The 24752-nt window shown below is 45.3% G+C and overlaps 1 protein-coding gene across 2 annotated transcripts in view; it reads right to left on the bottom strand.

Moving 5' to 3' along the window:
* KIF2C (kinesin family member 2C) overlaps positions 1-24752 on the bottom strand; it is a 53231-nt gene that overhangs the window by 8222 nt on the left and 20257 nt on the right. For both annotated transcript variants that reach the window (XM_050961134.1, XM_050961135.1), the window contains 9 exons: positions 23384-23438; positions 23129-23291; positions 22685-22775; positions 18154-18217; positions 17110-17201; positions 16712-16854; positions 11657-11861; positions 5336-5446; positions 4241-4308 (listed from right to left, as the gene is read on the bottom strand). In XM_050961134.1, coding sequence (XP_050817091.1) covers positions 4241-4308; positions 5336-5446; positions 11657-11861; positions 16712-16854; positions 17110-17201; positions 18154-18217; positions 22685-22775; positions 23129-23291; positions 23384-23438 — 992 coding nt within the window. The remainder of the gene's footprint in view (positions 1-4240; positions 4309-5335; positions 5447-11656; positions 11862-16711; positions 16855-17109; positions 17202-18153; positions 18218-22684; positions 22776-23128; positions 23292-23383; positions 23439-24752) is intronic.

The raw sequence follows: 24752 nt of genomic DNA, 5'->3' as shown, positions 1-24752 counted from the left end.
GACACTGATGTAATGAGGTCAGTGTAAGGCAGCTTACAGCGACCTAACTCTGTAGTGTAGACCAGGCCCAAGTCAGGTCAGTGTGAAAGAGGATTCCAGCTCAGCAGCCGCAGCTGTTACCATCACCTCCCAACACATGTATATGAAACACAGGAATTTAGAGACTGGGAAAAGCAAGTATCACGATCAGTGATCCAAAAGTGGAACATCAGATTTGGAAGTATGTAGGAACACATGTCAAGATTAGCAATAGTCACAATCTACCCAAAGAGATGATCCAAGACAAAAGAAAATCCTATTTAACACCTCAGAAAATGATTACAGATCTACATCCATGAACCAGAGACAGCTCCCTTCATAACGTTTGATAATTAATGGCCTTTCATGGGATACTGGGGAAAGTTGCTGCAGAGAAATAGAAACCTGTGGAGAGCAGGTGCCTGATCTTTAACATCAGGCATCATCCAAAAGTGACAAGTTCTGCATCAGTGGGATTTCTCCCCTCACCCCCAGATTCCAAGGCCAGAAGAGACCATTCTGATCATCTAGTCTGACCTCCTGTATAACACAGGCCATAAAACTTCCTCAAAGTAATCCCTAGAGCAGATTTAAAAAAAAAAAAAAAAAAAAAAAAAAAAAAAAAAAAAAAAAAAGATCCAATTTTGATTTAAAATTAGTCAGTGATGGAGAAATCCACCACAGCCCTTGGTAAATCATTCCAATGGTTGGTTAATTATTCTCACCAATAAAAAAAATCAGAAACTGGACACAATATTCCAGCAGTGGTCACACCAGTGTCACATACAGAAGTAAAATAAATAATCCTCTCTGTTCTTATTTGAGATTCCAGTTTATGCATCTCAACATCCCATTAGCAATTTTGGCCAGTGTCACCTTAGGACGTCAGGTTCAGCCGATTACCCATCATGACCCCCAAATCTTTTTCAGGATCACTGCTTCCCAGTAGAGAGAGTCACCCACATCCTGTAAGTATGGCCTACATTCTTTGTTCCAAGATTTATACATTAACATTTAGCCATATTAAAAATGCATATTGTTTGCTTGTGCCCAGTTAACTAAGCGATTCTGATCATTCTGAATTAGTAATCTGTTCTCTTCATTATTTACCACTTTCCCAATTTTTGGGTCATCTGCAAACATTCAGTGATTTTATTTTTTCTTCCAGGTCATTGATAAAATGTTAAAATGGCATAGGACCAAGAACGGGTACCTGTTTGACCATGCTGGAAACACACCTGCTTAAAGACCATTCCCCATTTACAATTACATTGAGAGCCATCAGTTAGCTAGTTCTTAATCCATTTAACGTGTACTGTTCTGGTTTTTTAATCTTACTTGATACTGCATGACATTTAAACAGCCTTATGGAAATCTAAGTATATTACATCAACACTATTACCTTTACCAATCAAACCTGTAATCTCAAAAAATTAAGTGAGTTTGACAGGATCTATTTTCCATAAACCCACATTGATTTGCATTAGTTATTACCTGCCTTTAATTCTTTAAAGATAGATTCCCCTATCAGCCACCTCATCAGTCTGACAGGTCTGTAGTTACCGACGTCAGCCCATTTACCCTTTTAAAAATTGGCACAATATTCACGTTTTGCCATTTCTGGCACTTCCCCAGTGCCCTAAGACTTATTGAAAAAACTCAAAAGACCAGCAAGCGCCGAAAAAAAACCCAAAAAAAACCCTCTTGTTGCAGGTTATTTGGACCCACTAATTAAAAAATGTCCAACTTTAGAAGCAGAATGGCCAAGCTGGGTCAGACCAATGATCCATCTAGCCCACTCTCCTACCTTCTGACAGCAGCCAGTGCCAGATGCTTCAGAGGGAATCAACAGAACAGACCAGTTATCAAGTGATCCCAGCATCTGGCAGCCAGAGTCTTAAGGGCACCCAGAGCATGAGGTTGCAACCCTGACCATTTTGGCTAATAGCCACTGACAGACTTCTCCTCCATGAATGAATCTAGTTCTTTTTTGAATACAGTTATACTTTTGGCTTTCACAACACCCTGGCAACATTGTACACCTCTACCCCGATATAACACAAATTCGAATACAACACGGTAAAGCAGTGCTCCGGGGGGGCCAGGCTGTGCACTCCGGCAGATCAAAGCAAGTTCAATATAACACGGTTTTACCTATAACGCAGTAAGATGTTTTGGCTCTGGAGGACAGTGTTAAATCGAGGTACAGGTGTACTTCCTTTTCTTTGCTTTAAACTTGCTATTAATTTTGTTGGGTGACCCTTGACTCTTGGGGGGGGAGGGGGGCAGGGGGGGAGAACAGGGACATTTTCCTATTCGCTTTCTCCACACCATTCCTGATTTCATAGTCCTCGATGATATCCTCCCCCTCAGTTGTCATCTCTTTTCTAAGCTAACCAACCAGTCCCTTTTTAATCTTTTTTGGTATGGAAGCTGTCCTAAACCCCTAATCATTTGTACTGCCCTTCTCTGTACCTTCTCCAATTCGAACATTTTTGAGATGGGGCGCTCAGAACTCCATGCAGTACCTGAGGCGTGGGCACACCACGGATCTTTGTAGTGATATTATGATATTTTCTGTCTTGTTATTTATTCCTTTCCCAATGGCTCCGAATATGCTGTCAATTAATCAGTTAACTCAAGCGATTAACACAAAACAAATGAATTTACTTTTAAAAGTCATGATTAATCACACTGTTAAACAATAGAATACCAATTTAAATTAGAAATATTTTTGGATTTTTCTCTACATTTCCAAATATATTATATTCTGTATTGCAATTGAAATCAGAGAGTGTACAGTGCTCACTTTATGAGACTGACTGCAGTCCTCTTACATTTCTCAGACTAGAGAGAAATAAGAACTCAACAAGTCACTGAACTGAGTGGAAGAGAGGAAAGATAATCCAGTGGCTAGGGTTAGATTGTGACTACAAAGACCTGGGTTGAATTCCCTGCTCTGCCACAGGCAAGTCAGTCTCTGTGCCTCATTTTCCCCCTGCCACGTGAAGTGGGAATACTACCACCTGAATGGGGCATTGTGAGGACAACTATATTTAAGATTGTGAGGCACTCCTACTATGGTAATGAGGGCTGTAAATATTTAAATTCGTGCTGCCAGATTGACACTAATAAGTCTGTGGGATAGTATCTGTTTAAAAGTCAGTAGCATTCAGGACCTAAAGTACTTTAATGTTGATGGCACATCTGATCAATCACTAGCTACTGATCTTCTACCAGCTACATCTCCCAACCAAATTAGACACTGCCTAATGCCTTAGCCAACAATTACAACTTTAAAAATCTCCAGACAGCTTGGCAAGTTACCATACAGATTTATGGGCTACACATCCCTTTAGCCAGCATTGTAGGGAAAAGGAACCATTCAGGAGATTTGGCATTATTTGCAAGAGCACCCCAACACAACTGGTACATAAATTTAATACAATTTTAAATTAGATAGTCACTCTGCAGTTTGCCTTTGATGACCTGCAACAAGGAAACACTAGAGTTTGTGTCCTTTTGTTTCTTTTCGACAAAGTATAAAAGGCCTGAAAGGTTTGGGTTTTTCCAAGAGTTTGCTTTTTTCCTCAGAGAAATTCAGGTCTTGTCCAAACTGCTTTTCCCTGAAAAATAGCCTGATGTGCTAGTTGGTACAACATTGGATATGAAGTGAAGCAATTTGGATCCAGGCAGCTTAAAATTAACACTCATTTTACTAATACCTGACAAACAGCTGGAAGAAAAGCTAGCCAAACATGGCCTGGGGATTTCCGAGTTCTCCAAGGCTGATAGCACGCCAGGGAAGGCAAGACTTCACATTCCTGATCCTTCTAAGGTAAAGGCAGGCAGATTTTTTTTAAAACCCTCCACCCTCCTATTTTGACTTCTATACAACTGCAAGAAGCAGAAGAGGGAACAAATCCTGTTTTCCTGTCTCAGGCCATTTTTAAAGTGCAATCCTAACCTGAAAGGTAGGAAACCCATTAACCAAGGTTTCACTGCATTCTCTTTATTGGTAATTATGCCCTAACCAGGAAGGCTCTAATTGGCTTTTAGAGCCCATTTTGACTAAGCAGATTTGACCTGGAACAAACATAGAAAACCAAGATGCTCTGAAGAGTGACCGAAGGTGGGCAACAAAAATGTTTGCTCAGGAGTTAATGAGTCATGATCCCCATTGCAATGGGAGAAGAAATTCACAAGTGAGAAAGGCCATTACCTGTCAGCATATCTCAGGGTGTTTAAGGTGTACTCACACGAACTCATGCCTGGGGAAATCATTGCTATCTGAAAACAAAGGGAAGATAATAAGCATGCGTCAAGCTTTTGCTTACTGATAAATGCTTTGCCTGACACCTCAAACCGTTCAAAAGCTGGATTAAGACAAAGGCTCTATATTCCTAGAACACTGCACGAAGTTTTGACAGCTACAGACAGTCTTAAAACTGGGAACTTGGATTCTATTCCCAGCTCTGCCACTGCTTCACTTGGGCTTTTGAAAGGGCACTGATACGTTCTGTATGAGCAAATTGCTGCATCAGCCAGCCAGCATTCAGTAGTAAGAGCAAATCTACTCAGCAATTTACTCTGGCCCTGCTCATGGCGCTTATTCAGAATCAGAGATTTGACTCAAGAAAGTTCACTAATTTTTATTCTTGTAAAGCTATGGGATGAGGAGCGGATTTCACTTTCTGGTTCATGTATTTATAAAGCAATATCTAAACTCTGAATGCACAGCCTTTCTGGCTCATCATCACCAGCCAAGAACCAGCTTTCTGATGCAAGGAAAAAAGGTAAACATCTTTTCACTCGTGAAATTATCCAATTTGGCCTGGAGTCACCAAGACAAATATCAGGTTTCAGAGTAGCAGCCATGTTAGTCTGTATCCACAAAAAGAACAGAACAAGAGTACTTGTGGCACCTTATAGACTAACAAATTTATTTCAGCATGAGTTTTCATGAGCTACAGCTCACTTCTTCAGATGCATAGAATGGAACACACAGACAGGAGATATTTATACATACAGAGAACATGAAAAGGTGGAAGTATGCATACCAACAGGAAGAGTCTAATCAATTGAGATGAGCTATCAAAAGTTTTTTTTTTTTCCCCTCCTGCTGAAGTGATAATTAAGATGACCCACAGAAGGTTTGAGGAGAATTTAACATAGGAAAATAGACAAATATGAAACCACACAGTCACCTAGAAAGTCACTTGTCAGAGTTGGCCCACACTTTAAGTATTATGAACCTCAAAGATGAGAGAGAATTAGAACATGCATTTTAAGGTGCCCATAAAACATTTATACTTACCATACAGGTCCTGGAGTTTGCCCCTATGAATGAGTCTCTCAGCACCTGGGTCAGCTTGCTTTCCCTGAAAGGTGTATGAGATTTGTTCTGACCTAGTGCTCGGATACATTCCTGGAGGGGCAAAATAGATCCCATTAATGTAATATCTACCATCTTGGTTGACAAGTCTCCACAGACTAGTTCGGGGGGGGGGGGGGAGACAGGGGGAGGGCAGGGAGAACTTACTTACCTTTTGTAACTGTTGTTCAAGATGCATTGCTCATGTCAATTCCATTCTAGGTGCGCGTGTGCAGCCGGAGTTTTTTGCCTTAGCAGTCTCCGTAGGGTTGGCTGTGGCGCCCTCGAGTGCCACGTTCATGCATCAATATATTAGGTGCCACCAGCCCTACGCCCCCTCCATTCCTTCTTGCTGGCAACTCCGACAGAGGGGCAGGACAGGTAATGGAATAGACATGAGCAAAACATCTTGAAGAACAGTTACAAAAGGTAACCTTTTTTCTCTGAGTGCTTGCTCATGTCGATTTTATCCTAGGTGACCCACAAGCAATATCCCTGGAGGTGGGCTCAGAGTTCACAGTCATGCAGTTTGCAACACTGTTCTGCAAAAGCCAGCAGCGTCTCGGGCTTGCTGGGTAAATGCATAATGAGACGTAAACATGTGGACAGATGACCAGGTAGTGGCCCTGCAGATATCCTGAATCGGCACTTGGGCTAGGAAGGCTGCCGCCGAAGCCTGCATCCTCGTCTTGTGAGCAGTCACGGTCACTGGTGGAGGCACTTGTGACAACGTATCCCATAATGCTTTATGGGAATATGACATAACTGGAGTAAGTTTTGTGCTGCCTGTGCCATGTAAAACATCTCTGCAAAGGTTATGGTCTACTGAATCTATTCATCCTATTTGTACACATCATTTTTGTACCTGAAATTACGAACATTGGTTGTATACTTGCTTGATTTCTAAGTAAGCTTTGTAAGGCATTTGGTCAGCTTCTTTAGAAAGGAATTTGCAAAGTTAAGTGCCCAGTCAAGAAGCACTTAAGGAACAATGGATCTTGGAATGCTCCACTCCACATAAGAAGTCTACTTGAGGACGTTCAAGGTACACCTCTATCTTTTATAAACAACGCTACCTGATATAACACGATATCCGATAGAATGCAGTAAAGCAGTGCTCTGAGGGGGAAGATGCTCCAGCGGATCAATCAAGTTTGATATAACGCAGTTTCACCTATAACACAGTAAGATTTTTTGGCTCCCGAGAACACCATTATATTGAGGTAGAGGCGTACCATGTGAACAATGGCTGCTACCTGCAGTTCTGAGTTTTATACAGAGTAAAACAGATTTATTTGGGGTTTGGCCCCCATTGGGAGTTGGACACCTGAGTCCAAAAGACAGGACCACTTCTGCAAGTTGCTTTCAATTAAGCCAGCAGCTGTTAGGAGACGTGGTTCAGACCTGGGTCTGGGTTTGCAGCAGGCTAGCGAGTCTGACTCAAACCAGGCAGAGCACTGAAGTCCCAGGCTGGCAGGGCAGGAAAGCAGGGGCAGAAGTAGTCTTGGCACATCAGGTGGCAACCCCCAGGGGGTTTCCGTGATCCAACCCATCACAGCACTTTTGCCAGCTCGTAGCAGGAGTGGATGCAGGCCATGATCGAGGATGTAATCCTCTGAGCAGATGCTGGGCAACCTTTCATCCTGTCTGCCACTGCAACAAACACCTGCATTGACTTGAGAAACTGCTTAGCCCTGACGATGTAGAAAACAAGTGCCTCCTGACGTCCAGAGCATGCACTCCTGTTCCAATTTATGAGGGTTTTGGAAGAAGACAGGTAAGTATGTGTCCTGGCCAGTATGAAACTGAAACTACCTTGGGCAGGAGCACTGAGTGTGGCCGCAGCTGGACTTTTCCCTGTATAACACCGTATAGGGCAGCTCCGAAGTAAGCACCCTGATCTCAGAGACCCAATGGGCAGATGTTATCACGACCAAGAAAGAAACTTTCCAGGAGAGGAGAAGGGAGCAGGAAGCTAGAGGCTTGACGGGAGGACCCATGAGCCACAACAGCACAAGGTTCAGGTCCCAGGGAGGGATGGGATCCCTGATGTGCACGTAGAGGCACTCCAGACCTTTCAAAAACCAGGGGATTTATAGGAAGAGGTTAAGGGGGTTCCCTAGCTTGTGTTTTTTTTTTTATGTTAGATCATGATTCCTACAGATGACTGCTTGTTTACTTACCTGATCAGTAGTCGGGGGTTACCAGTGTGGTTAGGTAGGGTGTGGGTGGGTGGTCCCAGCTCTGTGCAGATAGCTAGCACGGCAGACCATGCGCAAACTGCCCAATGACCACAAAATCCCTTAAGGACAAAGGCATCAAGCCAGGTTTATTGTCAACAAAGCATGGTACTAGTATCCCGCAAACTCTACCGGACCACTAATACATGTATGCCCGTAACAACTGACCAGCTCAGTGAACGGCGGGACTTTCCGTTCCTCCTTAAGGTCGGACAAAGATACTCCCTCTAAGATACATCTTTATACCCCAATACAAACAGGTTAGTTACTGCCCCTTGACATCACTAGTTATCACCCATCATCCTGTATATGTTGTTTCGATCAAAACCTCTCCCTTACATACTGTCATCCTGACCTTATCTTTTAGGAGGGGTCAGCGTGTTCCTGTTATCCTCAGGTAGTGTTTTTGTACCATCGTTGACATCAGGATGTTCTGGTACCACTTGATATTAGTTTGCGTGAATACTCTGACTAGCACGTCTTAGGAATGTGTATTTCTGCAATATCAGCCCTGTTTTCACCGGATTGTGAGCAGGTCTTGCCTTGTACCAGGCCCTAATACAAGGGGTTATGTCTCAGGCTCTCTTCCTGCTACATCAGAGAGGGGACGATGGAGGCCAGGGAGACCATGCGAAACTTCAACTTCCTGAGAGACTTGAGGCATCGCAAGTCCAGAATGGATCTGAGGCTCCCTTTTGCTTTGGGGATTAGGAAGTAGCAGGAGTATAAATTCCAGTCCCTTCATGTACCGAGGAACCTCCTCCACCGCCCCCAGGTGCAGGAGGTTCTCAACCTCTTGAACAAAGAGTTGCTCATGAGAAGGGTCCCTGTAGAGGGTGGGAGGGGCGGCCGAGAATTGCAGAATATAGTCCTGAGATATTAGCTCTATCACCCAGCAGTCCGAGGTGACCCGTGACCTGGCCGAATGGTAGGGACAGAGATGGTTGAGGAAAGAACAAGGTGGATCTGGGGAGTTGACGGGAACGTCACTCTCGAGCACACCTTCAAAATGAGTGCTTCTGGCCCCAGAATGCTTTTGCAGGCCAGGCTGCACGGACTAGTGGGAGGAGGCAGGGAAGTGATGGCTAAAGCTCGTGTCTCTATACCTTCTCCTTGCAGACCCCTGTCAAGGCCTTGGTGGCAGCAGCCGTCCGGAACTGCTTCCTCAACAATGCAGCGTATGCAGATCCAGGGAGCAAAGGGCAGCCCAAGTGTCCTTCAGGCCATGCAACCATGAGTCAGTCTGCTCTGCGAAGAGGCCGTTCCCATCAAATGGGAGATCTTGTTTTGACGCCTGCATTTCTTGGGACAGGCCAGCCGTCTGAAGCCAGGAGCCGCACCTCATGAACACCACCAATGTGACCACCCTAGCCGCCAAGTCAGCCGCATTCCAAGCCCTTTGAAGGGAGCGCCTTCCTTCCACCAGACCCTCCCCCAACAGGGTGTCAAACTCCTGGGCCAAGTCCTGGGGCAGAGACTTATGGGACTTCCTTCAGAAGTTAAAATTGTATCTGCCCAAGAGATCCTGGTGGTTCGCCACCTGGAACTGAAGGCTGGCTGTTGAATACATTTTCCTCCTTATTTTTGGGGGTTGAGCTGGTGGTCCTCTGCTTGTCCTTTTTGTTGCCCACTGAGACGACCAGCGAGCCTGGAAGTGGGTGGGTATGTAGGTACTCAAACCCTTTGCCAGGGACGAAGTACTTTCTCTCCACCCTCTTGGATATGGGAGGGATAGCGGATACACAGTTTACCAGTGGGTCTTGGCATTTTTTAAGACCCCATCATGCACTGGCAATGCAACATGGGCAGGGGTAGACACTGGGAGCACACTGAATAGGGTGTCCGCCTGCTCGGCCATCTCCTCTACTCCTAGGCCCAAGCTGTCGGCCACCCAACGAAGCAGGGCCTGGTGCTCTTCAAAATCATCTGGTGGGCTGGCCCTCCAAGACCCTGCCATCACCAGGGAGGACGGTGACGACAACTGTACTACCGGGGGAGGCCCCGGGGTATCTTCCCCCATGGGGGAAGAGGGCTTCGGGATGGGCACTTGCTCCTCTATCCTCAACACCAAATGCACTTCGTGTTCCAAACCCGGTGCTGTCAACTGTTGCTCTGAGGTGGTGGCCGATGAATGGTGCAAAGGGAGAATCAACATCATAGGCATGCCCACACACGCCAATAGGACCATGGCGTTGGCCACTGGCCGTTTTGTTAAGGCGGCATCAGAGAGGTCGACAGTCTCCAGTGCCTAATTGCACCAGTGATGCCTCGTTGAGTGGCTGAACTCCCTCTGTGCCAGAGGAATCGCCTTCCGGTAACCACGGTGGGGCTGTTGATGCCCGCGTCCGTTGGCTAACCATCACCACTGGAGACCAGTGCTTGGAATTCTAAGACCGGTGCCGGAGGGACCGATACCGCGATGGAGAGTATTCCCACGATGCAGGGGATGGGGCTCTGCTGAGAAGACGACCAGTGGGAGAGTGAACAGTGCCAGTAAAACTGACCGGCGCCACCCCCTAGTGACCCATGTCCAGAGACTGCAATTGTGGTGCTGGTGATCTTGGGCGAACCGCCAAGGACCTGGGCAGTGAAGCTGGAGATCTGTGACATGGAGTGGGAGAGCACTGCCTTGGCGTTGGGGATCAGCAGCACTCAACTGCCCTCTGGGGAGTCCTGATGGCTGGCTTGCCCTCGAAGGGAGCCTTTGCCACTTCCTGCAGCACAGGTAGTGCAGTCGGCACTGGTAGAGGCCTCTGCTCTTTAGGCACCAGTAGAGCCTGGGAAGGAGTCAGCCCTGCCACAAGTCTGGGTCCCCTGCCACTCCTGGGAGTCAGTGGTGGATCCCTTGAGGGGCTAGGCCCCAATTGGGGAGGCATGTCCATGTGGCTCCAGTGTGGGTGCGCAGCCTGAACTGGGTCCTTAGCCTGATACCCCATGGTCTTTCTTGCCTGGGGGCCGGGGAAACATGCTTCTTGACCTTCTTTCTGGGCACTGGTGATGGAAAGTGGTGTTGGGCTGATCCCAGTGCCAGGGGTGCGCTACACACGGAGACCGATGCACTAGGGGTAGAGTCTGGACAGGAAGGCTCGGAAGCCAGGCGAAGAGCAGCCTCCATGAGGAGGGCCCTCAGACGGATGACATGCTCTTTCTTGGTCCTGGGCTGAAAGTTTTTGCAAAGGCAACACTTGTCCTTCACATGCGACTCCCCCATGCACTTCAGGCATCTGCTCTGGGGGGTCACTAACAGGCTTAGATCTGTTGCAGTCCAAGCAGAAATCCTCACTGGGACTCTAACTACTATAAACAAGTTATTTACAAGGCTCTAAGGCTCGAAGTCAGAGGTTTTTCTTCCCTTCTAGCCAAGGAAAAGGCACTCTGACTAGCCACCACGGGCGGTAAGAAGGAATTAAAGGGGTGTAGGGTCGGGGGCACCTAATATACCGATGCATGAGTGTGACACTCAGGAGGGTGCCACAGCTGACCCTAAGGCAAAAATCTTGACAGCCGTGCACATGCACACCTAGAATGGAATAGACATGAGCAAGCACTTGACGAACTAGTCAATAATAAGCTACTGTAGCAGCACCTAGAGAACTTAAGCAGGGTCAAAGCCGCATTCTGTGACTGCTATACAGACACAAAGGAAGATACGGCCCCTGCCTCAGAGCTTCTCACTATTTGACTCTTACAGGAACACCTTATGAGTGTCTAACTGCTTGGATTTTTAAATACACTACTTGAGTAGAGCTTCAGCGAATTGTTATAGCTTAAACCTGGTCTGCCCAGGGACTGCTGTTAGACTCCTGACCAAAGGATTCTGAATGGAAAGACATACAGCATAACTTTCAATGGACAGAGTTGGGCTCCTTTGAGGACTGTCCATTTTTTAAAAAAATATATGGACTAAAAAGCATTCTATAAGGAACAGCCCTGCATTGCAAGAAAATGGATTAGATAATCCAATAGGTCATTTCCATCCAACCTTTGCTCATTAACATTGACATGGCTCTGAGTTATACTCTACCTTCAAAGCCAGAAGGCTCTTGTTTATTTCTGCCCCTTCCATGCGTGTCTGCCGATCAGCACTAGACGTATCTGCACCTCTCTCATTTCCAGCTAAATCTACCAAGGAAAATTTGCCATGTAATTTCCCTCTTCTGCGTAGGATGATTTGGAAGCAGGCATGTGACCGTGAGGAGCTAGAGTTTGCAAAGGTCTGTCCAGATGTCCTACAGTGGAGAGATGGATGAAGTTTATTACAATTTTAGATGTCACAAAGCATCTTCCATGCCTAGGTCCCCAGCACTAAGCAAGAACATTCATAAGCTATTCACAAATGAAGTCAGTAAAAAGTCTAGTTTATCTGCTCGGTTTTAAACAACCACCAACAACAAAAACTTTCAGACATTAGTACAACTGAATTTAAAAAAAGTCGTTTCATTATTCCCACAGCTTGAGTTAAACAAGCCCTAATCCTTCCCTGCTATACTCCTTTGCAGATACTCCCATTATTGGCTGCACTTTGAGACTCAAATCAAATATCTCTTGAAGAGACTTTGAAGCTGTATATGGAGGTTGTAACTATTACTAAGGAACATTTTTCCAGACTGCATGGAGAAAAATGCTTCAGAAAGCAGTTTACCACCAATCCCAAGTAGTAACAGGAAATACATCAGCCTTGGTGCCTCAGAAGTCTGACCTTGATGTTTTGCAGTTTGAGTGTGCACTGCCAGCAATTAGAGATCTCAGGGTACAGAAACAGCTTTCCTAACTAGAATGCCTCTGACTGACTACACTCAGATTCCTTACAGGTATTTAATGCCTAGAATGATACCTGCCCTCTCTTGAAGCCTTATAACCCTCATTCAGTTTCCTTACCATTTATATCCTGGAATAGACTAGACACCATGCCATATCATGTTTACACTGCAAGATGAGACAAATTCCTTATTTTAATACGGTTTACCCATTGTTTAGTACCATTTACACTTGGGTACCACACCCCAGCCAGCTATCCAGTCAAGTTAGTCCAGCAGTTAACTACTCCCAAAATGCTATCTGATGCACTGTAGATGCTCTCGAATCCTTAAAGATTTTTTAAAGTATATGTTAATTAATAACCCCTGGAGGGTTGACAGGTCCAGATTTGGTTGCTGCATGGCAGCAATACATGTTTTCAGCAAGTATATGGTGTGATCAAGGAGGGAGGGATTTGGGCATTGGCCTGCTAAACCCAGGGTTGTGAGTTCAATCCTTCAGGGGGCCGCTTAGGGATCTGGGGCAAAATCAGTACTTGGTCCTGCTAGTGAAGGCAGGAGGCTGGACTCGATGATCCTTCAGGGGTCCCTTCCAGTTCTAGGGGATAGAATAAAAAAAATTAATGGAGATATACCTCTTTTATCCTAAGAATCCCTCAATGCCAGCTGGCAAAGGGCTCTCTGTTCTGTCAGCAACTCCTATCAGGCCTGACAAACCCACTACACCTAACACTGCTTTCAAAGTATTTACTCATGAAGTGTCTTGTGCAGTATCAAAAGAAATCTGATGACACACTGGTTGTCACTATTGTTGTGACATGTATGCATTGACACTATATGATGAATTGTGTGTGCCTACTAATACTATGCTTTGAAGTCTGTAACTAAACACAGAAACAGATTCTCTTCCAGACAGGAGGGAAGGCAAGTCTCTGTACAATGTAAATTAAGCATGGTAAAGCTGACACAAAGGAAGTCCTATCTGCATGCAGAGTCAACATGAAAAACAGGTTGATGCGGAAGGGATGTGAACTCCACATAGTACTAGCATACTAGAGAACAAGCAACTGGGAAGAAGTCTGATTCAGGAGTGCATTTCAAAAGAACACATTTCAAAGATTTACTGGACTACTGAAGAAGGAAAAAGAATCCCTTTGTAGGACACAGGAGAATTCATGAAAATCTGGACCCTGATTATGGACTGAAAACCCAGCTCTGTCAAAGACTGAATTCTGGAGAGGACCTCTAGTTGATTGAATAGGAAAGGTAACCACTATTCAGTGTACACTTATGATTGCATTTGATATTTTATTTGTAACCTGATCTGAAGTGTTACTCAACTACTCATTTGAATCTCTGTTCTTTATTAATAATACAAAAAAGAATCAGTTTATAACTACATCTCAGTGTTGTGGTATTAAGCAAAGTGTGAATCCTATGTTGAATCAAAACAGTTCCCTTTGGGAGACAGCAGACTTGGTAATTACTGTGCCTGGCCAGTGACAGGGACTGGACACTACAGGCTGATACTGCTGAGGTGCACCTAATAGCCTGCAAAGCAAAAACAGGACTGGCAGAGTTCTGAAGAGAGTGAGTGGCTGAAAGGCTGGTTGTGTACAAGAACTGACACCCAGCTACCACAAGATAAACTCCCTCATGTCAGAGGCTGGGGGTAAAAAGGTGACATACAATCCTGGGCACGTTGAGACAGGATCACATTTGGGTGTGGACATTTAGCATGACGGTAGATAAGCTACCTTCATAATCCCACCCTCTCCTGACTTCCATTACCATCTACACTCTGAAAAGGCTGGTAAGTTCCACTCCCACCTTTAGGGAGACAAAGGGCTTGGTTACACTTGAGAGTTACAGTGCTGGTGGTGGCTTTACAGCGCTGTAAGTTACTCCCCATCCACACTGGCAAGGCACATACAGCGCTGTATCTCCCTGGCTACAGTGCTGCATGTACTCCACCTCGACGAGAGGAATAAAGAGAACAGCGCTGGTGCTGCAGCACTGGGGTGCCAGTGTAAACAGTGATTAATCTTACTACGCTGTAATTGACCTCTGGAACCTTCCCATAATGCTTTTTAAGTAAAGATAACACTCTGGTTTTTAGATGAGCAGCTCCAGGAGCCGAGTTCACAACAAAACAAAGAGGCATCACAACAAAACAAACACAGCTACTGTTTGCTCAAGCAGAGGCAAGCAGGGGGATGAATGTCCACAGCTAGTGTTTGCTTGAGGAGAGAAGCAGCGAGGCTTGCAGGGGGAGGGAGGGTCCGTTTTGGAGCAGCTGCTTATCTGGTCTGAGAGGTAAAAAACAAAGAGGGCTATTTGCATTTAGTGAATGAGAGAGGGGTGGGGGAAGGGGTCGGAACTTGCAAGGCAGGGAGCTGACAGTGTCAGCTTCAAAAAATCCACTCTGTCTCGCCCACGCTCCTTGTCACACTCCACCCCACCTCACTCTTTAGAAAAGCACGTTGTTGCCTCTTGAACGCTGGGATAGCTGCCCATAATGCACCACTCCCAAAACCACTGCAAATGTGGCCACACTGCAGCGCTGGTAGCTGTCAGTGGGGCCACACTGCAGCGCTTTCCCTACACAGCTGTACGAAGACAGCTTTAACTCCCACCGCTGTACAGCTGCAAGTGTAGCCAAACCCAAAGAAACTCTTAACATATTGCTGTGGGAAGTATTTGAGTTTGGAAATGTTTTTAAAAAAATCCAATTATCAACTTAAGTTGAATGTGCTTAGGAAGTTCTAGACCAGAGGTCTCAAACATGTGGCCCGCAAGCCACATGCGGCCCTTGGGGTGATTTTCTGCAGCCCATGAGCTCCTCACAGCCCCCTGCCCCACTCTCCTCCATCATTTACATAGAGCTGCTCCGGCCTGATGCAGACCAGGGGAAGGGCAGGCGAGGAGCCTGCCCTGCCTCCGGTGCACGCCAGGCCAGAGCTTGCCTCCCGAACCCCTCCTGCACCCTGACCTCCTGCCACACCCCGCACCCAACCCCCTTCCCTGAACCACCTACTGCACCCCACACCCCTCCTGCACCCCAACCCACTGCCCTGAGCACCCTGCCGCACCGATCCCCGTGCCCTGATCCCCGTTGCACCCCAACCCTCCTGCACCCTGACCCCCTGCTGCACCCCACACCCCTCTTGCACCCCAACCCACTGCCCAGAGCCCCCTGCTGCACCCTGCATACCAACCCCCTGCCCTGAACCCCCCCCAACGCACCCTGCACCCCAACCCACTGCCCTGAGCCCCCTGCTGTACCCCACACCCCTCCTGCACCTGACCCCCTGCCCTGAGCCCCCTGCCGTACCTCACACCCCTCCTACACCCTGACCTGAGCCCCCTGCTGCACCCCCAACCCTCCTGCACCCCAACCCCCTGCCCACCTTGAACCCTGACCTCCTGCCACATCCCACACCCCTCCTGCACCCCCTGGGTCTAGAGAGCAGGTGGAGTTGGGTTGGGGATTTCAGGGAAGGGGTTGGAATGGAGACAAGGAAAGGATGGGAAGAGGCAGGGCAGGGCCTCATGGAAGGGGTGGAGCAGGGGCAGGTGTCAGTAATGCGCCCTCAGGCCAAATGTACTCGTGCTCATATGGCCCTCGTGATCATTTGAGTTTGAAACCCCTGTTCTAGACTGAGAACAAGTTAGGGTAGATCAAGGCAGATATTCAGTGTGATACACAAGGCCTGCTCTAAACTACGTTCTGTATTGCACTTCCAGCCTCTTCAGAGTCAGGACAAGATTGCTTGCTACTGAACCCTTATAAGCTGGAGGAAAAGCTTCTCTAAAAACCTCAACTAGCTACCAGAGGGGAGCTTCACAGAGAAGCCACCATGTTGTGTGGAATCAGCAGTGCACAGCCATGCTGTCGCCACTGTTTTTTCAACTCTGGTACAGGAAGAGCCTTCAAGAGTTCTGATTTGTTCCGTGACCAGCAATTAGCATCAGACAGTCCTTGCCTCCCACTTAGAGCCCTGCCTACAGATAACAGTACCATGGTACTGTAACCAGACAGTTACCTTGATAGGTTTTGATTATTATGCATGAGCTAGTCATGTTTAAAACCTATTGCAAGACACTCATATCCATGCTTTCCTAACTCTGGGATAGGGTCCACTGGCTGATTTTCTTCCTCTCCCTTAGATTCAAGGTGCTGAGTCACGTGCTTGTTATTGGGGCACAATGTTCATTACCCCTTTTTTTAAGCCTGGCTATAGATATCCTATAAAAACTTGTAATAGGAAATAAAGGCGAGAAAGCTAACATTAAGGAAGCAGAAGCCCATGGAGACAAACCTGCAGGCACTGCCCATCTCGATCATTCTGATCACATCATCTGCACAACTGACTTGTCTTTCTTGGAGGCCAACTACTTGGACCTGCTGCTTTCCATCCTCAAGCACTCGGAGTTTTGCCTTCTTATTCAAGAGATCAAACACCTATGTTTGAGCAAGGAGATAGAGATGCACATGTAAAGAATCTATTTCACACAGTTTCCTCATTTAAAAAGGACAGGTACATAGCATGGAATTATGCATACGAGAAATGCATACCCCAGACTTTCCAATTCAATACCAGAGACACAAAGGGCCCATGATCCAGCAATGACATGCAGATAGCTAAATAAAAATCATACCATGTATCAAATGCATAGTCAAAAAACTCAGGCTAAAAATCAAGACACAAGATCTCACCTTTCCATTATATATTTCAAAGAATGTCACATAGACCTCCAGGTCTTGATTCCTGTACCTGGGTTGGCTTTGAAGGACGAAGACATCGCGTGCTGATGGGGAAAAGAGGAAAAAAAACATGACCTAACCAGATTTTAGAACAACAATTTCAGCTGCCTCTGGGACTCTGGCCCTTCCAAAATGCTTCACAGCAAGGCAGTTACAGTATCTAGTAGCTGGAATGACAAATGCCCCAGCCAGAGTAGTAGAGTTATCTGAACAATAAGACACCTCCAAGTGAATCTGATTTCAGCTGTGTCCTCATAAGACTGAAAAAAAGAAAGAGATTATGGGAGCTGCTACTTCTGAAGTTATCAGTGAGCAGTGATTTTATTTTCTGGCTTAGTTAATACAGACAAATTTTAAAGCTGGCATAACATTACAATCCTTTATAGCTTTGAATCACTTGTTTAAAGTGTTATTAGTTGGGATTCCTAGACAAGGAGACTTGCAGGTAGAGTTCAAACTAGGATCTTTCTCTATTTTCTGAAGGGGACAGTTCAAAAGTAAATCCAACTCCTTTCACCACTCCCTTCTGCCCCTCCCCACCCCCACCCCCCAAACAAACAAAAAAAACACACCACACACCAAAAACTCTTTCAGGGCCAAGCTACTACCACTAAATTTGTTAGGAACCAGCAATACCCTATGCACGCACAAACAAACAAACATTAAGCAAACAACATAGGTCTCTGCCTCAATTTTCTTTTGCTTTAATAAAAAAAAGTTACTGTTAATACCATTATATCCAGAAGCTATATATTGGGTAATATCTATAGTTGGTGATTTACATAAATATTGCAACTAAATTTATCACTGCTTATTGGGGACAACATATGATAATCAGGGTTTATGAATAAATGTTTAAAGAATTCCTATAAAGAACTTCACCTAAGTCCATAAGGCCTTTATTTTACATAAATGTGTGAGAAGTTATTGAAGTATTTTATGAAGGAAAAATAATATACACAATTTGGATTTGAAAACAATGAAGAGTTGGCTTACATGCAAAAGCATATATCCCCTTTGAGACATTCTGAGTTTTTCCAGAGAAGTCGCCTCCCATAGTCTATGGAAAAAAAAAGCCATTATAGAAGTGCAGTCCAAGCAGGTTAAGCTATCACTCAACTGTAGTTCCAACAATATTCTAGGATAAGGGTCTACATGAACAGCCTGTGATCTCAATGAACTATCTAGACATGATGCTACGCAATGTAAATCAGGATAAGACTACAGCTTGATGTAGTTGTGTTAACTCATTTTGAATGTTTGGAACTTGTCAGTGTGACAACCACGTTTTTCCCAGCACCTAGGACAGTAGTTTCCAAACTGCGGCTTGTGACCCCAAATTAGGATTATCTTTCAGGTTCCCAAAAAGAGGACACTGCAGAGGGGATGCCTGTGGCCTCAAACTCGAGGTGGTGGGCAATGTCGCTCTTGGTCACAGTGGCTGGTGCAGGCCTGGGATGCAGTGACAGCTGTCCGTCAGTGCCTCCCTGCATCTCCCCCTTCCCAGGGCTGGGAGTCAGAGCCAGGATGGGTAGGATCCAGCAGCTGTGGACACAGCAGGAGAAATCATTCGGGATGCAGAGCCAGCTCTTTCTGAGCTGCAACCTCTGCTGTGGAAAAATCCTGGCTGCTTCTCCTCTTATTTCAGGGGGAAAAAAAAAAAAAAATCTGCAGACAAAAGAGGAAATGTCAGGGAAATCCAGACATATGTGCTGGATGGAACAGATTGAACCCTCCGCAAGTTTGCAGATGACACTAAACTGGGAGGAGTGGTTGATATGCTGGAGGGTAGGGACAGGATACAGAGGGACCTAGACAAATTAAAGGATTGGGCCAAAAGAAATCTGATGAGATTCAACAAGGACAAGTGCAGAGTCCTGCACTTAGGACGGAAGAATCCCATGCCCTGCTCCAGACTAGGGACCAAATGGCTAGACCGCAGTTCTGCAGAAAAGGACCTAGGGGTTACAGTAGATGAGAAGCTGGATATGAGCCAACGTGCCCTTGATGCCAAGCCGGCTAACGGCATTTTGAGCTGCATAAGTAGGAGAATTGCCAGCAGATAGAGGGACATGATCATTCTCCTCTATTTGGCATTGGTGAGGCCTCATCTGGAGTACTGCGTCCAGTTTTGGGCCCCACACTACAAGAAGGATGTGGAAAAATTGGAAAAAGTCCAGCAGACGGCAACAAAAATGATTAGGGGGCTGAAGTACATGACTTATGAGGAGAGACTGAGGGAACTGGGACTGTTTAGTCTGCAGAAGAGAAGAATGAGGGGGGGATTTGATAGCTGCTTTCAACTACCTGAAAGGGAGTTCCAAAGAGGATGGAGCTCAGCTGTTCTCAGTGGTAGCAGATGACAGAACAAGGAGTAATGGTCTCAAGTTGCAGGGCGGAGGTTTAGGTTGGATATTAGGAAAAGTTTTTTCACTAGGAGGGTGGTGAAGCACTGGAATGGGTTCCCTAGGGAGGTGGTGCAATATCCATCCTTAGAGGTTCTTAAGGTCAGGCGTTATAAAGTCCTGGCTAGGATGATTTAGTTGGGGATTGATCCTGCTTTGAGCAGGGGGTTGGACTAGATCAGTGGTTCCCAAACTGCAGTTTTGGAACCCCTGAGGGTTTGGGAAATGTTACAGGGGATTCTCGGGGGAAAAAAATCCCTAATGGCAGACAGAGCTGTCCATAGGGACCCCATAGAGTCAGCAACCCAGAGCCCTTGGACTTCCAAGAGCTAAGCAGATCAAAGCAAGCATATCTAACACTGAGGAAATTTAAACTTCAAGACTCCTTATAAGAAATGGAAAGGGAAGTGGATATTTTTTGCTATTTTCAAAATTAAAAACAGGCAGCTAGTGTTCTTCATAATATTAAAAATAGCAAGTTTAGGCTTTGTTGTAACATGTGTTTGCATGGACTGCTCAAGACCTGAATGCTTGTGTAGGAGGAACTTTGAGTTGGCTTCTTAAATACTTTCATGTTGTTTCACATCTAATACTCCTTGATGAAACACAGGAGCCTTGTCTTATACCAAGCTTATTCGAAGTGATACAAGCTACGAAAGTGAGATCTTGGAAGAGTGTTGCCGTTTTCATAATGTAATAAAATACTGCAATGGCGAATAATAAATAGTGTGTAATAAGCATGTCAAAAAATTGTATTCCAAGATCACTGCTTTTATAATTTATACTTGGGTAAAGAAGAAAATCCCTGGAAATATTCATTTTTAGAAGGGGATTCACGAGACCCGACATTTTAGTGAAAGGGGTTCATAGGTTGTTAAAGTTTGGGAACCACTGGACTAGATGACCTCCTGAGGTCCCTTCAAACCCTGATATTCTAGGATATGGTAACCCTACTCCAAGTGCAATCATGCCATTGGCACATGGGGTCATAGCAATCCCTAATGTGTGGAGGACACTATTTGCTCTGCACAAAGTCACTTCACATGTACAGTGTGTGTGAGGTCACACTGTGCAGAGGACACCATTTTGGAGAGCATGTATGTAGTGCATATATATGATGCATGAGAGGTCGCACTGTGTGGAAGGCACCATTTCGCTCTACGAAATGGTGTCCTCCATGCCGTCTGGGGTCCCGGGAAGAAATAATTCATTAAAATGGGGTCATACCAGCAAGAAGTTTGGGAACCCCTGACCTGGGACAAAGGGACCCTCTAGGTGCTATGAAATGTAAGGGGAAGTCACATGAGTTCCAGCCAACTATTTATCTACAAGGAAGAATTTGGATTTTAACAATGTAACCTGACTTTCTCTATTCAGACAGCCAAAACAAAAAACAAAATTGCACTCCAAGATAGCAAAATTTTTCATGTGGCATTGAAAAGGCAGAATTCACTTTGTTTCCAAACCCAGCAGAACCTTATGTTAGTGTCACCGTGACTACCATCTGGCTCATTCATCCACGATAGTTTCAGTTCCAACAAAACTAAGGTAGCTGCTGAAGTTAATTGCTGTAACAGTTATTAACACTACACCCTCTAAAGCCTGGAACTGAAGTTATTTAATATAAACCATTAGCCTAACAAGATCCAGTATCTTGGTCTGCCAGGGTTCAATGTACAGTACAAGTCCTTCCACAAGCAGCCATTTTTTTCCAGCACTAGTTCTGATCCTGGATCAGTGATCAAAAATGGAAAAGAAAAAATGTAGTTTTTTTACCTATAGTTTGTATCTAGATCTCCTAGTAGAATCTACTTAGCTGAACATCACTGCTGGGACAGACCTGCCCATTCCACGCTAATTGAAGTGACCTAAGCTCTTTGCCTGTGAAATCAGATTCTGCCACTGGACCGTAGCAGCACCAAACTGATGACCAGGAAGTTTTTAGATGAAGCTAAATAAACCTCATTTTATAGGTGTAAACATTTATGAGCCCACTGAAAAAATCAATAAATAAGGTATTTAGGGAGTGGCCACAACCAGGGATCACCCCCATTATGAGAAATAAAAAAAGTTGCAAAAGGAGTTGTTTTCTTTGTATGTCTGGGTAACACCAATGGGAAGTAACAAGCCACAAGACAATTCCTAGGCTATTTTTTGGACCTTTATCTTCCTTAGCATCAATCTTTTATACCAGGATTAGTCATGTGTCTAATCAACTAATACTAACCAATTAGAGGTTTGAGTTAGATGACTCTGCTACATGACCTGGGGAAAGCCATTACCAAAAAAAACCCATACAAGCCAGTGTATTAGGCTACTCTGACAGGTGACTTGAGGGGAAAGAAATTCAGATTTAAATTCTAATAACTGGAAAGCTACAGGGGAAGGAAACAGGTTCCAGTTACTGAAAGTCTAGTGTTGAGTATCCTGTAGGCAAAAAAAGTGTCCACACTAGCAAGGGATCCCCAACCTAAAAGCTGGTGTGATGGAGGCAGTGAACCAGGACCACAGTGGGATGCCACAGAACATCTGCAGAAAGTCTGAAGTGAAAGAGAAAAGCTTAAGATACCTAACTCACAGCAATGAAGATCTGCCCACTCCACAAGTAATATCCAGATCAGGGGGTATCCATGTATGAGAAAAGGCTTATTTTTAAGTATTTCTGGAAGAGCTGAGAGAGCCTTTAAAGTGTACATCTTCAAAATATGATACAAACCAATAATCCTTACACCTTTTGAGTAGGCTAGTACCCCATTTCACAGGATGGGGAATGGAGACAGACAGAGACTTGCCTGAGGTTAGTGACAGAGCCAGGATTACAAGTCAGCAGTGCCTGGTCCTGGTCTTCAGCCACTAAATAACATTGCCAGAGTCAGCCTCATTACTTTCTCTGCAATATGAAAGGAAGCAGCTATTCGCTTGCTGACGTTTTAATGGTTACTAACTCACCTCTTGATAAGGTAAGTGACCTCTCTCCATTATCATTTCAAAAGGACGATCAAAAACCAAGATCCAAATGCTGGATGAAAGGCTATTTACCTTAAATATCCAAAAGTGCTTTAATCAGTTTATCTAAACTGAGATATCTGAGACCTTTAGAAGACAGCCAGTCAGTCACTTACATGTGTTTTGCCGCTGCCAGTTTGGCCGTACGCAAAACACGTAGCCTTTCCGCCCTCAAAGATGGTCTGTACAAGAGGCCTAGCGGTGAACCTAGGAATTCAAAAGTATAAAAAGAATAAGGCTCAAAGAAAGGAGGCAGACTCCTGACTAGCCCATACTTGGCTTCAGCAATCACTATACTTCTAGAATCTTCAAATTCCCAGGAATCCCAACAAAATGGATGCGGATCCAGTAGTAAACATTAAGATCAGACAGAAACTAAGCTAATGGCTTCTGTTAGATGTTCCACAGTTCACTGGTCTCTATCAAAACCAATATGGTTAGCTGTATTGTAAAATATCAATTCCTTTAACCTAAGACAATCTGAGGTAGTAACCCTTTACGTTTTCATTCTGACCATGCTAATCCTGTGCTGCTCATACCTAGTATGTAAAATGCATTACCTATAAACAACTTCATTGGAAGCAGTTTCATCAAATGAAAAATCAAATCTAAATGCCTGGGTCTCGAGATATTTTGTTAGGTCCACTTTCAACTTCGGCTCATGCACCAGCAGGACACACTTGCTGGGAACTGTAATCACATCACATTCCTTCTTGTGAAGTTCTGTTGATGGAAAAGATATTTGTAACATGAATGAGTAATGTCAAACTGGTGTCAGAGTCCAGACTAAATTTTGACAATACAGATACACTTACCTTGTTTATTTAAAGGGCGCTTCCTTACACAAACACAGATCCTGCGCTCTTCTATCTTTAAGAGAAGGAAAGGTTACAGAAAGACTGAATACAGAGTATCACTATTCCCCCCAGCCACACCTGTGCTGAATCAGTGTTGCAGTGGAGGCTGAAAGGATACAAGGGGCTGGTCGACACTACAGTGTTAGGCTGACATAAGGCAGCTTTTGTCAACCTAATTAGGCTGTATTGTGTACACTGACATTTCTCCTGCCAATGTAAGAGCCCTACTACACCAACACAAAGGTGCGGAGCTTATGTGAGTGTAGTTCGGGTGACACAGTGTCCCTGTAAAAACTAAGTTACTTGCATCTATTGGCTGTCATTCCTGTCAATTTCATGGCTCCATACTCTGCAGCCAGGCTGCTGCCTGGTTCTGTTCCAAGCTCGGCTGCTGCCCGGGCTCCCCACAGGGAGCCCTACTGCCACAGCAGGCTTCCCGGCTCCCTGCTGGGAATGAGGCCACCAACTGGACACCGGTGCAGATCTCCCCACTGGAGCCTGGCTGCCCTCCCGGGTTTTGGCCCCTGCTCCCCACCAGGAGCACAGCTGTGCCTAGCAAGAAGCTCTGCACCTAGTGTCCAGTTAGCTGCCATGCCCCTGGCAGGGAGCTGAGAGGCCTGGTGCAACTGCCCCCATTCCTGGCGTGGAGTCAGGGGGAAGAGGAAAGGGGCAGCCTGGCAGGGAGCTGGCTCTCAGCCTCCTACATTGTCCCCTTAAGTCAGTGGCAGTGCTCAAGGTGACGACACACACCACAGACAGAAGGAAGATCATGTGAACATGAACCACCACAGTAATTCCTGCCATGGCTATAAATCGACCTAATGTAGGTCAGCTTAAGTCAATAGCGTAGAAATGGCCAAATGTCACCAACCTTTCCTCCCATCACTATTCTGTGAATATCACCAGAGTTTATTCTAATACTACTGATCAGAGCAGAGCAATTGGTGGCAGGTTATCTAAGACCATATCCTATTATTGCAGAAAGCTCACTCTGCTCCAAATATCGTAAGATTTATACATAGTGTGCTGGGCTAATAGAGCCTGGTCCAAAACAGATTAAAAATTCAAACAGACATGATATTTTGCAATGTTTGTAATCAATGTGCCAAATTCAGCCCTCCGGTAGCTCCCTTGATTTCAGTGGGATGCTAAGGTTGAATTTGGCTGCATTAGTCTGTAATCACCAGATTTGCATATTGCAAAGTTAACTACATAGTGACCTCACTAGATCTGAGCTCTTCATTAACACTGCAGCAAGTTTAGGAATTGCTGAAGTCCAGCTATAGGATCATTTTGTTTGGGAAAGACCACATTCTGCATATGTCAC

The sequence above is a fragment of the Gopherus flavomarginatus genome, chromosome 7 (genome assembly GCF_025201925.1).
Source record: "Gopherus flavomarginatus isolate rGopFla2 chromosome 7, rGopFla2.mat.asm, whole genome shotgun sequence".
NCBI lineage: Eukaryota > Metazoa > Chordata > Testudines > Testudinidae > Gopherus > Gopherus flavomarginatus.
This window is presented reverse-complemented; position numbering and strand designations above follow the sequence as displayed.